At 38.5% G+C, this 13788-nt stretch overlaps 1 protein-coding gene across 1 annotated transcript in view; it reads left to right on the forward strand.

The window, feature by feature from the left end:
• soat1 (sterol O-acyltransferase 1) overlaps positions 1 to 12200 on the forward strand; it is a 57685-nt gene extending 45485 nt beyond the window's left edge. Inside the window, exons 14-16 of the mRNA XM_059984547.1 lie at positions 8969 to 9104; positions 10300 to 10445; positions 10715 to 12200. Coding sequence (XP_059840530.1) covers positions 8969 to 9104; positions 10300 to 10445; positions 10715 to 10771 — 339 coding nt within the window. The 3' untranslated portion in view covers positions 10772 to 12200. The remainder of the gene's footprint in view (positions 1 to 8968; positions 9105 to 10299; positions 10446 to 10714) is intronic.
• The last annotated feature ends 1588 nt before the right edge of the window (positions 12201 to 13788 follow it).

The following is a 13788-nucleotide window of genomic DNA, read 5'->3' on the forward strand; positions in this document are numbered from 1 at the left end:
CGAGTGAGAGGCAGGTCAAACGTCAAAGGTACTTCATCCATATTTATGATATCATCTGGCCTGATGGAATTCTCCGCTATCTTTGTTTGAGTGAATGTGCAGAAGTTAGCAAGTTTTTCCTCGTGGTGTCGGGGGGGAGCTGCTGACAGAGTTGTGCGTACCCTGACGGACAGGCCTTTTCGTCTCATAAATCTAAAACACCACGATGGCCCACCTCTAAAATCTTCGATTTTCATTTTGGTGGCGATTGCTTTAGCCTTCAGTCTGATCTGCGCGGTGGAAATATCGCGGCCGCCTGCTCTCTGTGTGTTAACCCAGTCTTCAAGAAAGTTTTCAAGTTCGGGCCATCTGCTATGATTACCTCCGAAAGCTTTTGTCGTCTTTTTGCATTGACTCAGTTCTTCATGCTGGCGTCTGCACCGTCTCACCATCGATTCATTTATGCCAAGATTATGTGCAGCAGTTCGATTTCCTTCTTCAACCGCCAGATTGATCGCCTTTAACTTAAAAGCTGCATCATATGCTTTTCTTCGAGTGTTTTCCATGTTGATGAGGGTGAGTACAAATGACTGATTTACAATAATTTAATTGTGAAAGTGCGCTTGATTTATCGTACAATTTCATTGGACCTCTGTGAACTCATCAATTTTATTGGTCTACTGTTATGAGGCAAAATATTTTTGGCGGCATGAAAAAAAAACATGCATTAGCCGCACCGTAGTATAGGCCGCAGTGTTCAAAGCGTGGGAAAAAAGTAGCGGCTTATAGTCCGGAATTTACGGTAGTTTGGCGATGAGACTACAGCTATACTGCTGTGTCACTGCTTCACCAAGGAGAATGATACATCTTAAGCATGTTATGTCTGTGTAGGTTTCAGTAGAAGACTAGAAAATCAGGTTTTAGCATGTTTGCCTTTTGTGAAATGGCAAACTGGAACTCTGTCATATTTTTTTTAACCTTCAGTAGTACCCAAAATCAGGTTTCTTCCAAACACGCATTCTGACACAGCTGCACATCAGCAATTCTGAGGACAAGAATGTTTTTCCTATAGTTGTACATACTGTGTGGAAATAAGCATGCAATACCCATTTCATTTTCCTTTTTGTATTTTTCAGTACATTTATTTCATAGTATGCAAGCCTCTTTTCACTAAACCTTTTAAAGCATGTGAGAAGAATTAATTAGATCTGTGTATTCATGTTTGATGCTATTACTGCTAAGGAATGCTGTAAATTCAACACCAGTGAACTTGGTCACAAGCAGGCCATGTGTATTGAAGATTATTCTGAAGTTTGAAACGGTTGTTTGAGTTTTAGACATCCCTTTGGAACAGTTTGTATTTGTACAAAATGTACACTTACTGATATTCCCCATAAATGTACTGCCAAAATCTATTTATCCTTGGCCTTGATTTAGTTATCTACAATAGAATTGCTGCTGGATTCTGTAATGGTCAACAGCCCTTCAATGTCCTCCCAACTACTTAGCTATTGGTATGTGTTTATTGTTGAAACGGGTACCAAGATACGCTGAAAAGCTTGCCTTGCAGACCAAATCATTACACAGTATATTCAGCTAAAGTAAGGTAAATAGATAATTGAAGCCAGGAGTTTATCTTGCCACACCAGCCAAAACTAGTGGCAACTTGATTGATAGGAGGTAGCATGAAATAGAGAAGGGTAGCCTACATGTCACTGTTAGGGTTGATGATCTGTGATGGAGCAATGACTTTGGATATCTAAGGATCTATTGATTAAAAATGCTTAATCTCTTTATGTAATATGCAGATTTTGTATTATTGCCATGCATGGTTGATAAACTCAATGTGTGGATAGCTCACATTTTGTCATAGTAGGTAGCTGTTGGCTATTTCTTCAGCGGTTTGAATGTGAACGACAGCCCAAGCATGAGGAGGTCAGCCAGTGAGGAGAGTTTGAAAAGACAGATTTATACAGTGGGCGTCAGAGTAGAGGGAGACAGTAGGAGGACTTTGGCTCAACAGGGCATCGGTGATAACAGGTCGAGGTGATGTAGGCTATCTGTGTCGAATACAGACAGAAAGTATGTGTGTGAGGCCGGTTTTCAGGGGAGGATAGGCAGGTGATAGAGAAGGGACGCGCTCAGACTGATGGTTTGAGATGTGTCTATTTTAATGTGAGGAGTATCCTGAACAAAGCAGATGAGCTTAGAGTGTGTATCAGCACTTGAAGATATGATATTGTGGCCATTACAGAGATTTGGATGGTGCAGGGGCAGGAATGGCTACAAGTGCCAGGCTTCAGATGTTTCAGAAAGGACAGGGAGGGAGGCAAAAGAGGTGGGGGCGTGGCACTGTTGATCAGAGATAGTATCACAGCTGCAGAAAAGGAGGAAGACCGAGCGATTGTTTACTGAGTCTCTGGGTGGAAGTTCGGAATAGGAAGGGGTCAATAACTCTTCTTTTATAGACCACCCAATGATAACAGGGACATCGAGGAGCAGATAGGGAGACAGATTCTGCAAAGGTGTAATAATAACAGGGTGGTTGTACGGGAGATTTTAATTTCCCAAATATTGATTGGCATCTCCCTAGAATGAGGGATTTAGATGGGGTGGAGTTTGTTAGGTGTGTTCAGAAGGGTTTCTTGACATAATATGTAGATAAGCCTGCAAGAAGAGAGACTGTACTTGATCTGGTATTGGGAAATGAACCTGGTTAGGTGTCAGATCCCTCAGTGGGAGAGCATTTTTTAGAGATAGCGATCACAATTCTATCTCCTTTTCCCATCTCCTCATTAGAGAGGGATGGGAACAGCCAAGTTAAGGAAACATTTAATTGGAATAAGGGGAAATATAAGGCTATCAGGCAGGAACTTGGAAACATAAATTGGGAACAGATGTTCTCAGGGAAATGTAGCAAGTGTTCAGGGGATATTTGCATGTCATTCTGCATTGGTATGTTCCAATGAGACAGGGAAAGGATGGTAGGGTACAAGAACCATGGTGTACAAAGTCAGTTGTAAATCTAGTCCAGAGGAAAAGAAGAGCTTACGAAAGGTTCAAAAAAGCTAGGTAATGATAGAGATCTAGAAGATTACAAGGCTAGCAGGAAGGAGCTTAAGAAAGAAATTAGGAGAGCCAGAAGGGGCCATGAGAAGGCCTTGGTGGACAGGATTAAGGAAAACCCCAGGCATTCTACAAGTATGTGAAGAGCAAGAGGATAAGATGTGAGAGAATAGGACCAATCAAATGTGACAGTGGAAAAGTGTGTATGGAACAGGAGGGACTTAATGAATACTTTGCTTCAGTTTTCATTATGGAAAAGGATCTTGGTGATTGTAGTGATGACTTGCAGCGGACTGAAAAGCTTGAGCATGTAGCTATTGAGGAGGAGGATGTGCTGGAGCTTTTAGAAACCATCAAGATGGATAAGTCACCGAGACAGGACGGGATGTACCCCAGGCTATTGTGGGAAGCGAGGGAGGAGATTGCTGAGCTGGGGGGGGGGGGGGGTCTCAAGATGGCACTTATAGAGTGAGACTGTTTTAGGCTTAGCTCGAATCCTTACAAACACCCCCTAATTGACCTGTTTATACCTATTCTGAAGGGGTTCATACTTATGAAATCTTTTTCAACTGTTTGAATCATTTTCAACTTGTTAAAATGTCTAAACCACGAGAACCTAAGGAATCAAAACAGACGAAAGAACCATTAACTTTGGAAGCAATGGCGAAACTTACCGACGAGAGACTTGAAAAACTGGAGAATAAATTAACTCCAAATCTTTCTGCGCTTGATGAAATTTCAAAGACAGTCAGTCGATGCAAAACTTCAATCACTTACACTGGATTTACAACAACAACAAACAAGAATTTTAGTTCCTGAAGATACCGCTCGCCAGAGAGATCGCAAAATTGAAATTCTGCAACAACAGCAAGCTTCGGCTTTTCAACTGCTGGATCATTATAAATCTAAAATCACTGATCTTGAAAATCGGTCTCGAAGACAAAATCTCTGGATAATTGGGCTTCCGGAAAATTTTGAGAATAGTGATCTGACTGTATTTTTCTCTAAATTTTTAATGGACGTCTTCAGCTCAGAAGTACTGGATACTCCTCCAATAATTGACCGTGCACATCGCATTTCTCGTTTTCAACCAGCTTCAGGTACGAAACCACGACCAGTGATCCTCCGGATTCATTATCCTCATACCAAAGAATGTTTGATTTGGGCTGTCTGGAAAAAGGGAATAATCAGCTTTAAGAATTTTAAATTTCATATTCTGGAAGACTATAGTCCTGAAGTTTTAAGGGCAAGAATGGCTTTTAAATCGGTTATGTGGGAAATTCATCAGAAGGGCTACAAACAAGTGCTGTTATTTCCAGCACAATTGAGAGTTACTCTCCAAGATGGGACTCATCGGCTGTTCAAATCTCCAGTGGATGCTCAAAGATTCCTTGAAGAATAGTACTTTTTTTTACTACAAGTTGACTAATGTATTGTAATTGTACTATTTGTATTAAATTTTATTTTCTTCATGTTAATAATTAACCGATAGATTTGGATCTTTTATAATTTGATGATTTTTGTGTGATGGCTAACGGTGTATTTCTTACACACGATAAAGGTCCATTTTTGTTTTGGTTTATTCTGAGTTCATTTTTTTTATATTATTATTTTGTTAGTTTTTAAAGTAACTCATTAGGTTCTTCCTTTAAGTTCATATACATTTAAAAAATATTTTTAACGCTTAAATATTACGGTTTTTTTAAATTAAAAAAACTTTTCTAAGATGTCGTTTCTTTTCCCCAAAAGACCATAGTGCTTGGATACGTCATATCTGTTCGGATGTGTCTGAATAAGTTTAAGGACTTTCTTTTAAAATACTAATACAATATTATCCTTTTATGGGTTTTAACATTTTAGTTTTTTTTCTTTTAATCCTTTTGTTTTTATATATATATATAATAACTAATTTTATAGCTTAATCTTTGTTATATTAACCCTTAAAATATGGGTTGTTTGTATCTGTTTTATTTTACTTTTTTGTTTGAGTTGCCGTCTTGAGACATGGGGGTAAAATTAGTTTTAGATTGCCTGCTTGCCTCTTTTTGGCTTTTTTCCTGGGGTTTTGAGGGTGGAGGGAGGGGGACTTTTCTTTTTGCTTGCTTCACACTTAGTTTTACTTCTTGGGCTGACTTGAAACTACAAAAATGGTTGCAGTGTCATGACTTCCGGTTCCTCCTTGAACTTACTTCCCTCTTCCAGATTCATGAGGTCATCTTTTGTTTAACCTTATATATTAATTGTAATAAATATTGGAAATATGGATAAGATTATTAATTTTGTTTCTTGGAATACTAATAGTTTAAATCATCTGATCAAACAGAAAAAAGTATTCGAAGTATTCCACAGAATGAATGCTAATATTATCTTTGTACAAGAGACTCATGTGAGGAAGGTGGATAGTCAACTTTTTTTTAGCTTTTGGAAAGGCCAACGGTATCACTCGAATTCCCAAGCCAAAGTAAGAGGCGTTTCCATTTTTATAGATTCTTCAACCTCTTTTATACACTACGAAACAATTTCGGACCCACAAGGTAGATTTTTGCTTATTACTGGTTCACTTTTTAATCAAAAAGTTGTTTTAGTTAATGTTTATGCTCCAAATACTGACTATCCTGAACTTTTTAAGTATTTACATCCTTTCCTAATTTGAATCAGTACATGCTGATAATGGGTGGGGATTTTAACTGTTGCTTAAACCCTTCGATGGATAGATCTAAGCACACCCAAGCTCTTCTGAATAAATCGGCCTCTCTTATTAATTCCTTTTATGGTTGATTCCGGAATCTCCGAAATTTGGCGTTTTTTTACATCCCAATGACAAAGAATTTTCATACTTTTCCCATGTTTATCATAATTATTCAAGAATTGACTACTTCTTTATTGATCATCATTTACTTACAGATGTTATTGATTGTAAATATGATTCTATTACCATTTCTGATTATGCACCTTTGAAGCGACAGCGCTTCTCCCTGTAGATGCTGCCTGGCCTGCTGTGTTCTGCCAGCATTTTATGTGTGTTGTTTGAATTTCCAGCATCTACAGATTTCCTTGTGTTTGTTGTATTATCCTTAATTATTTGGATGGAGGTGCAGAGTTATTGATGCTACTGTGTATATTTGACATAATCCAATGGCCCATGTTGGTTAGGTTTTTTTTCCTTTTCTTTTTTTGGGGATTTTTATTTTCTTCTTTTTTACTCCCTTTTTCTGTAATAACTATGAGTTTGGGAAGTTATTATATATGGATTATCATCTATATGAATGTATACTTAACCTATTAATTATGTACTTTCAAACTCTCTGTATTCATGCTTCATTTATGTTTGTTTAAAATAAAAAGATTTAAAAAGAAAGAGATTGCTGAGCTACTGGCAATGATCTTTGCATCGTCAATGAGGACGGGAGAGGTTCCAGAGGATTGGAGGGTTGCGGATGTTGTTCCCTTATTCAAGAAAGGGAGTAGTGATAGCCCAGGAAATTATAGGCCAGTGAGTCTTATTTCAGCAGTTGCTAAGTTGGAGAAAGTCCTGAGAGGCAGGATTTATGAACATTTGGAGAAGCATAATATGTGTAGGAATAGTCAGCATGGCTTTGTCAAAGACAGGTCATGCCTTACGAGCCTGATTGAATTTTTTGAGGATGTAACTTGAACACATTGATGAAGGTAGAGCCGTAGATGCAGTATAAATGGATTTCAACAAGGCATTTGATAAGGTAGCCCATGTAAGGCTTATTGAGAAAGTAAGGAGGCATGGGATCCAAGGGGACATTGCTTTGTGGATCCAGAATTGGCTTGCCCACAGAAGGCAAAGAGTGGTTGTAGATGGTCATATTCTGCCTGGAGGTCGGTGACCAGTGATGTGCCTCAGGAATCTGTTCTGGAACCCCTACTGTTCGTGATTTTTATAAATGACTTGGATGAGGAAGTGGAGAGATGGGTTAGTAAATTTGCTGATAACACAAAGGTTGGAGGTGTTATAGATAGTGTGGAGGGCTGTCAGAGGTTACAGTGGGACATTGATAGGGTGCAAAACTGGGCTGAGAAGTGGCGGGATGGAGTTCAACCCAGGTAAGTGTGAGGTGGTTCATTTTGGTAGGTTAAATGTGATGGCAGAATATAGCATTAATGGTAAGACTCTTGGCACTGTGGAGCATCAGAGGGATCTTGGGGTCTGAGATCATAGGGCACTCCAAGCTGCTGTGCAGGTTGATTGTGGTTAAGAAGGCATATAGTGTATTGGCCTTCATCAATCATGGGTCTGAGTTCAACAGCCAAGAGGTAATGTTGCAGCTATATAGGACCCTGTTCATAACCCACTTGGAGTACTTTGCTTAATTCTGGTAGCCTCACTACAGGAAGGATGTGGAAGCCATAGAAAGGGTGCAGAGGAGATTTACAAGGATATTGCCTGGATTGGGGAGCATGCCTTGTGAGAATAGGTTGAGTGAACTTGGCCTTTTCTCCTTGGAGCGACGGAGGATGAGAGGTGACCTGGTAAATGTACAAGATAATGAGAGGCATTGATCGTGTGGATAGTCAGAGGCTTTTTCCCCAGGGCTGAAATGGCTAGCATGAGAGGGCACAGTTTTAAGGTGCTTGGGAGAAGGTACAGAGAAGATGTCAAGAGGTAAGTTTTTTAAGCAGGGAGTAGTGAGTGCGTGGAATGGGCTGCCGGTGGCAGTGGTGGAAGTGGAAACAATAGGGTCTTTTAAGAGACTCCTGGATAGGTACATGGAGCTTAGAAAAATCGAGGACTATGTGCAAGCCTAGGTAGTTCTAGGGTAAGGACATGTTTGGCACAGCTTTGTGGGCCAAAGGGCCTGTATTGTGCTGTAGGTTTTCTACGTTTCTGTGAATGTCTGTGTACTTCATTGGTGATGCCATCTCATCAGGTATTTGTAATTCAGGTGGAGATGCACTATTTGTCATTTAATTTGGAGTGTTTGTATTTTAAATTTTTACACTTGTATCTTTGTAATCATGTGGAGATGGTTTTAATGCTTGACTGAGCTATCTGCTTGGATTTATCAACAAAGTGTGCTGCAGAGTCTTATGATCCTTGTGAGTCATCAAGTTTTAGTCGTACCAGTACTGGGGAATCTGTCAACTTCATAGACGTTTGCAACACATGTCTGTAAATAACAGTATGTACTCTGTAAATTTTGGTTTCTTCTTGAACAGCTTGAATGCACACACATTGGATTCCACAAACTGCAATCTCAGAATACCTCCTCCAGTGTTCAACAATTCACCTTGAATCTGCAGTAAATTCCGCAACAGTTTCATCTGAATGTTGCTTCCAGGTGCCAAAGCTGTGGTATCTGAAGGTTGGGAATGTTCTTGAACCAGTTTTACTCAGTCCACAAATGTTTCCTTGGTTTGAGCCAGCATGGTTTTATGAACTTGTACATCCTACTGATAATGTACTTCTAATGAAATAGTATGTCATTTTTTTTCTACATATCTATTTTGTGGCTTGACAGAATCATGAAGAAATCCAAGTTACTAACTGTGGTCATTTTGACTGATGCAAGCTTAAAGGCTTTCTCAGTGGGATTCATCTGGTCTGGTGAAAACATGCTGAACCATAGCTCCAGAAAAAAAGTTCTAAATTTCAACAAGAGTAACTTTTCCTCCTAAAAATACAATGGATAATTCTTGTAGTTGATTATCATAATGGCATCCTTCACTTGATCTAAGTGTTGATGACTTGGATGGAGCCGTGATTATGAGAGCAATAACCTTTGTCAGCTATGGGGAACAGCCTTCAAGAGTGTGGATGTGAAGGATTTATACACAGGTTTTATTGATTATCTTGGTGCCTGAAGGTTATCATTGTAGTCACTTGACCAAATTTGTAATACTCACATTTTTAAATGCCTGATTTAACACAGTTCAATCTTTTGTCTGTTTATAGTTGTTCACCCACCGGTTTAAAGCTGCAGCTATGCTGTCAGTCTTCACGGTGTCGGCTGTGGTCCATGAGTACGTGTTGGCTGTTTGCTTTGGTTTTTTCTATCCAGTGCTCTTCTGCTTGTTCATGTGCTTTGGAAGTAAGTACATTTTAATTTTCAGCTTTCGCTTCAGTAAGTGTTCACCTTTGTCAATTGTACCACGTCATTGTGAGAACTTGCATTTCTCACAAGTTCCTCTTCCTCTATTCCCCACTGCACCTGCTCCCCCCCCCCACTGTCACCCATCACCATAATTGAACTTCCCAAGGTTCAGAATTATCATCAAAAAATTATCTGTTGGTTCATCCAGAAGTAATTGTTGCACCATTACCAGAGCTACTTTAAGGTCAGATACTTCAAATGACCAGCAAAAGTTTCATAGCAGAGTTCCACGCTGGAATGTGCATTAATTCCATTGACTCACTCAGCTATAAAAAAAAACCTTTGATTTCTTAATTTACAGAACGTGGAAATGTTGAACAAAGGAATCCACTCAGACTGTGCCAGCTGACCTTTGAATGCCTTATCTGTTCATTTGGCATGCCTGCTTATCTGACTATGTACTAGCTTCACAGTAGGTTAAAGAGGATTTTGAGTAGCACAGCGCTGGAGGAACTCAGCAGGCCAGGCAGCATTTATGGAGGGGAACGGTCAATTTTTTGGGCCAAGATGCTTCAGGACTGGAAAGGAAGAGGAATGGAAGGCAGAGTAAGGCATGGAGAGAAGTACAAGCTGGAAGTTGATAGATAAGACCAGGAGAGGAGGAAGGTTGTTGAGGAGGGGAATGATGTGAGAAGCTGGGATGTAATGGATGGAAAAGGTAAACAGTTGAAGATGGAATCTGGTAGCAGAGGACAATGGACCATGGAATAAAGGGAAAGAAGTGGGAAACCAGAGGGAGGTGATGGACTAGTCGTGAGGGTGGGCAGGAGAAAAGGGATAAGAGCCGCTAGAATGGGAAAGGGGAGGGATAAAAGTAAATAAGTGACTATTATAGGTAAGAGAGATCTATATTCATGTTGTCAGGTTAGAGACTACCCAGATGGAATAAGGTCTTGCTCCTCCAATCTGATGATTTTGAAGTTACCTATCATTTTAAATGTTTTGTTGCTAATGATAGTGAATTATTTTTGAACCTGTAACCCTTCAATTTAAAAATTATTTCACTCTGCTCATTCATTTTCTTATGTTGTTTTATTTGCTATTCAGGTAGCTTCCAGCTTGTTTTGTATAATCAGTAACTCATTGTTTCAATTAACACTAAATGATTGACTTGTAAACATTTGTTCTGTAGTGGCTTTCAATTTCGTCCTGCATGACCGTCGGAAAGGGCCTGTTTGGAACGTGGTGATGTGGACTTCGCTGTTCCTGGGTCAGGGCATGTTGGTGTGTCTATATTCTCAGGAGTGGTATGCCCAGCAGCACTGTCCTCTTACTAATGTAAGTCCGTATGTGGAAATAAACATCGAGTTTATTCTGAGAATAATCATGATTTTGAGTTGAGCGGTGGATTCCAATAAGCTGCCTTTCATTTGACTGGATCTCTCTCTGTAGAGGAAATGATTATACATATCTCACAATTAAATTTTGCCAATAGAAGGCTGATAGTAAATGAGCAATGCCGTCACAGTCTTGGTGTCTTTTACTTGTCTCATTTGTTGAGATTTTGTTAACGTGAGATCATTTGAAAATATTTTTTTTCTCCCCAGCCATCCTTCTTGGATTTGTTGAAACCCCGGTCTTGGACCTGCCGCTTAAAATCATAATGGAAAGAAGCTACTGTCCTTGAATCTACAGAAAACTGGGAACATTTCTTCGGATTGTGGCAGCACTTTTCATAAACCAAATGAATGTTTTTCTTTCACCGGATAGTGCCTGCTTCTTGTTCTGTCTGGGGTTCTGGTCATAAAGTTGGACATTTTTCTGAAACATTAATCACAGGACAAATACCAATTTAGTGCTACACATACTGTATTAAGTATCAGACTTCTCTGTTTGGAGGTGGGAGGAATGCCAAAAACAAAACACTGAAGAGGGACATAAAGGTTTTTAAAATTACTTCTCCTTCCCCTCACATTGCCCCCACCAGCCATACAAAATGAAGATAAAGTTGAATTTGAAGGTTTACGTGTTACGAGCAAGGATACATGCATAAATAAGTGTAGAGGTTGTGTGTCATTTTTATAGTTCAATACAACAGTGCAGCTTGAAGATTAAATGTTGTTTAGCACTGTAATGCATTTTGTGCCACAAAGATGACAGCCAGATTTGAGGCCAGCATTCCTATTGATACGTTTCATACCTTGATTAGCAGCTCACATGGAGAGAAGCTGCCAATGTTTTGAGCCAGTGACTTTGCTGAGTATTTCCAGCAAATTCTACTTTTGTTTAAAAGTATACTCCTCAGACCTCCTGAACAAATGTTTCTGCACCTTACCCTTTTGTGTCATATCCAATTAAACTTTTTTCAATGCATTCCAGTCAGGAAACTGGGAATGAAAGTGGGACATTACTCGTCTCAGTTATACATATTTGCTTACTATGCTAGATTCACTTTGATAGATTTCAAATACAAATTGATGGAAAACAGGATGTACTGTAGGTGTTGGTGAATAATTTCACTATTGACAAAGCAAAGTATTTATTTTAAAATGGGAATGATTGTAAATAAACTTTGAGTATTCTTCTCATGATGTCTCTAGCAGCAATTGGCTGTATGCTCTGTTTCTGCACTCATGGGTTTTCACCCTAGGACAGTAATTGTTGAACTTATTAATATGAAGGAAAATATTGTCAACAGCAGAATTAATTTTGACAATGTATTCTGTCTTAAATCTATGTATTTAAAGTTCCAAAATCCTGTCTGCTTGTTCAGTTGTGTCAAATTGGCTGCACTAACCCAATAGAACAAAAGTATCCTGAATCTAGTGTAGTAAGTTATTTGTTAGAAGAAGTTAAGATCTTGGAACATTACGCATTAAGTTTTGGTTATGAATCCAGAAATTGAACCGAAAAACCTGCTATTAAGCCGGATCAAGAAAGTACCTCATTTGAGTTGAGAGCCAAGAGATAATGGTGGCTGTTTATTATAAGAAACATTTTTGTATGCATTTTATTGTACTTTTTCTGTACTTTGTCCTGTTAATTGAATTCTTGGATTGGAAGCATAATAAATTGAACTCCCTAATCTTTTCACTCTTCTGTAAAGAGTGTTTCATAAGCCAACATTACCATTACTTAGCACCAAACAATATATAGCCCTGAAAATTATTTGGATTTTGAGGCCTTTCCTCTTAACATTTTACTAGCTTATCCAAGTGATTGCTAATGTAAATGGAATTCCCTCATCCTATCTTGGGAAATAACCCTTGAACACTGCCTCTGTTAGTAAAATGTTATGGGTTTTTCCCCCAAATATGGAACTAAATGGGATGTAGTTGCACTGCAGTATTTTTTTATTATCTTGTTCAATTAGATGCCAGACCAAGCTGTCCTTACCAGTATTATGGAAAAATCCTTAACTGAGATCCAAAATTAGCAAAGGTGTCCATCAGGCTAAAGATTTCCACAGGGGTGGGGGTAGGAATGCAAGCAACTATTTAATTATTATTACTGGTGGATTTGCACAAACATTCTGCACTGGAAAATAATCCTGTGCCAAAATGTTTTCTTCTTGTGTATCCTTGAATGGATCTTGAATTTGACCTTCATCTTAAATTTGTTTGCCAGCACTATAATCCCTCATCGTGCCTCTAAGTCAAATGATCTTTGTTTAGTGCTGTGAGACTTATAACCTATTCTTTCAGAGTGCTCAGATTTTTAATTGTCATTGGGACAATTGTCAATTGTCAATGGTTTTGGGACTGGTACCTGGAACTGATACTGCTTCAAGTGAAGTATTAATTCTGAAAACATGGAATTTCTTTTTCAGGTTGAAGTCAATGTAGTGTGCAGGGTATTACTTGTTCAAAATTATGATTGTGCACCATGTTTTAAACATCTACTGAGAATTTAATACGAGGACATATTTGTTATCTTTTGTCAAGGAAACCATTTGTACCAAGGCCAAATTTGGGCACAGCAGCCAGCAACACTTTTCAAACTGGTATTTGTTTACTATTTTTTAAATCCAGGATCCAATTCTAGCCCCTAGAAATTAACCCATTTCAAAAGCACTCAAAATCTTTGTCAAAATACTTGTTTCAAAATCTTGCAATTAATGTATCATCATACAACTTTAGTGAAAACTGTTTTAAAGTTCAGTAATCTAGATGACAATATTCAGAAAAGCAGTACATGCTCCCAAAGGTTCAAAAGTGCAGATTAGAAATCTATCATATTCCATCACTATTTATCCAGATGTGTATTTAAAATGGGTGCGGAGTATTTTTGGAGTGTCCATTAGATGAATTGGAAATGTCAGAGTAAAGCCCCTTTTGAAGTATTTGGTTAAAATGTAAATATAGCTCATAGACATGAACCACCAAAGTTAATTTAAGTTTCCTTGGTGCTTTGCATCTGCAAATATCACCATTTTTTTGAAGAGAATTTGGCACAATTCTGGTGGAGAATAGGTTTTGTGTACTGTGATTACAATATCCTAATCTGATAACTATTTCAAATGTTGTGAGTTTTTTTTCTTTACTGATATAGTATAATAAACATTTAAAATAGGCCACAGTTTTCTGTGTTGCACCATAAATTATGTTATTGTTGCAGACTGCTTTGAAGGGCCTTCACTCTGATATTTTGGCAAGTTTATTGTGTGTGTATAATATATATA

Source organism: Hypanus sabinus, chromosome 11, assembly GCF_030144855.1.
Source record: "Hypanus sabinus isolate sHypSab1 chromosome 11, sHypSab1.hap1, whole genome shotgun sequence".
In the NCBI taxonomy this organism is placed as follows: domain Eukaryota; kingdom Metazoa; phylum Chordata; class Chondrichthyes; order Myliobatiformes; family Dasyatidae; genus Hypanus; species Hypanus sabinus.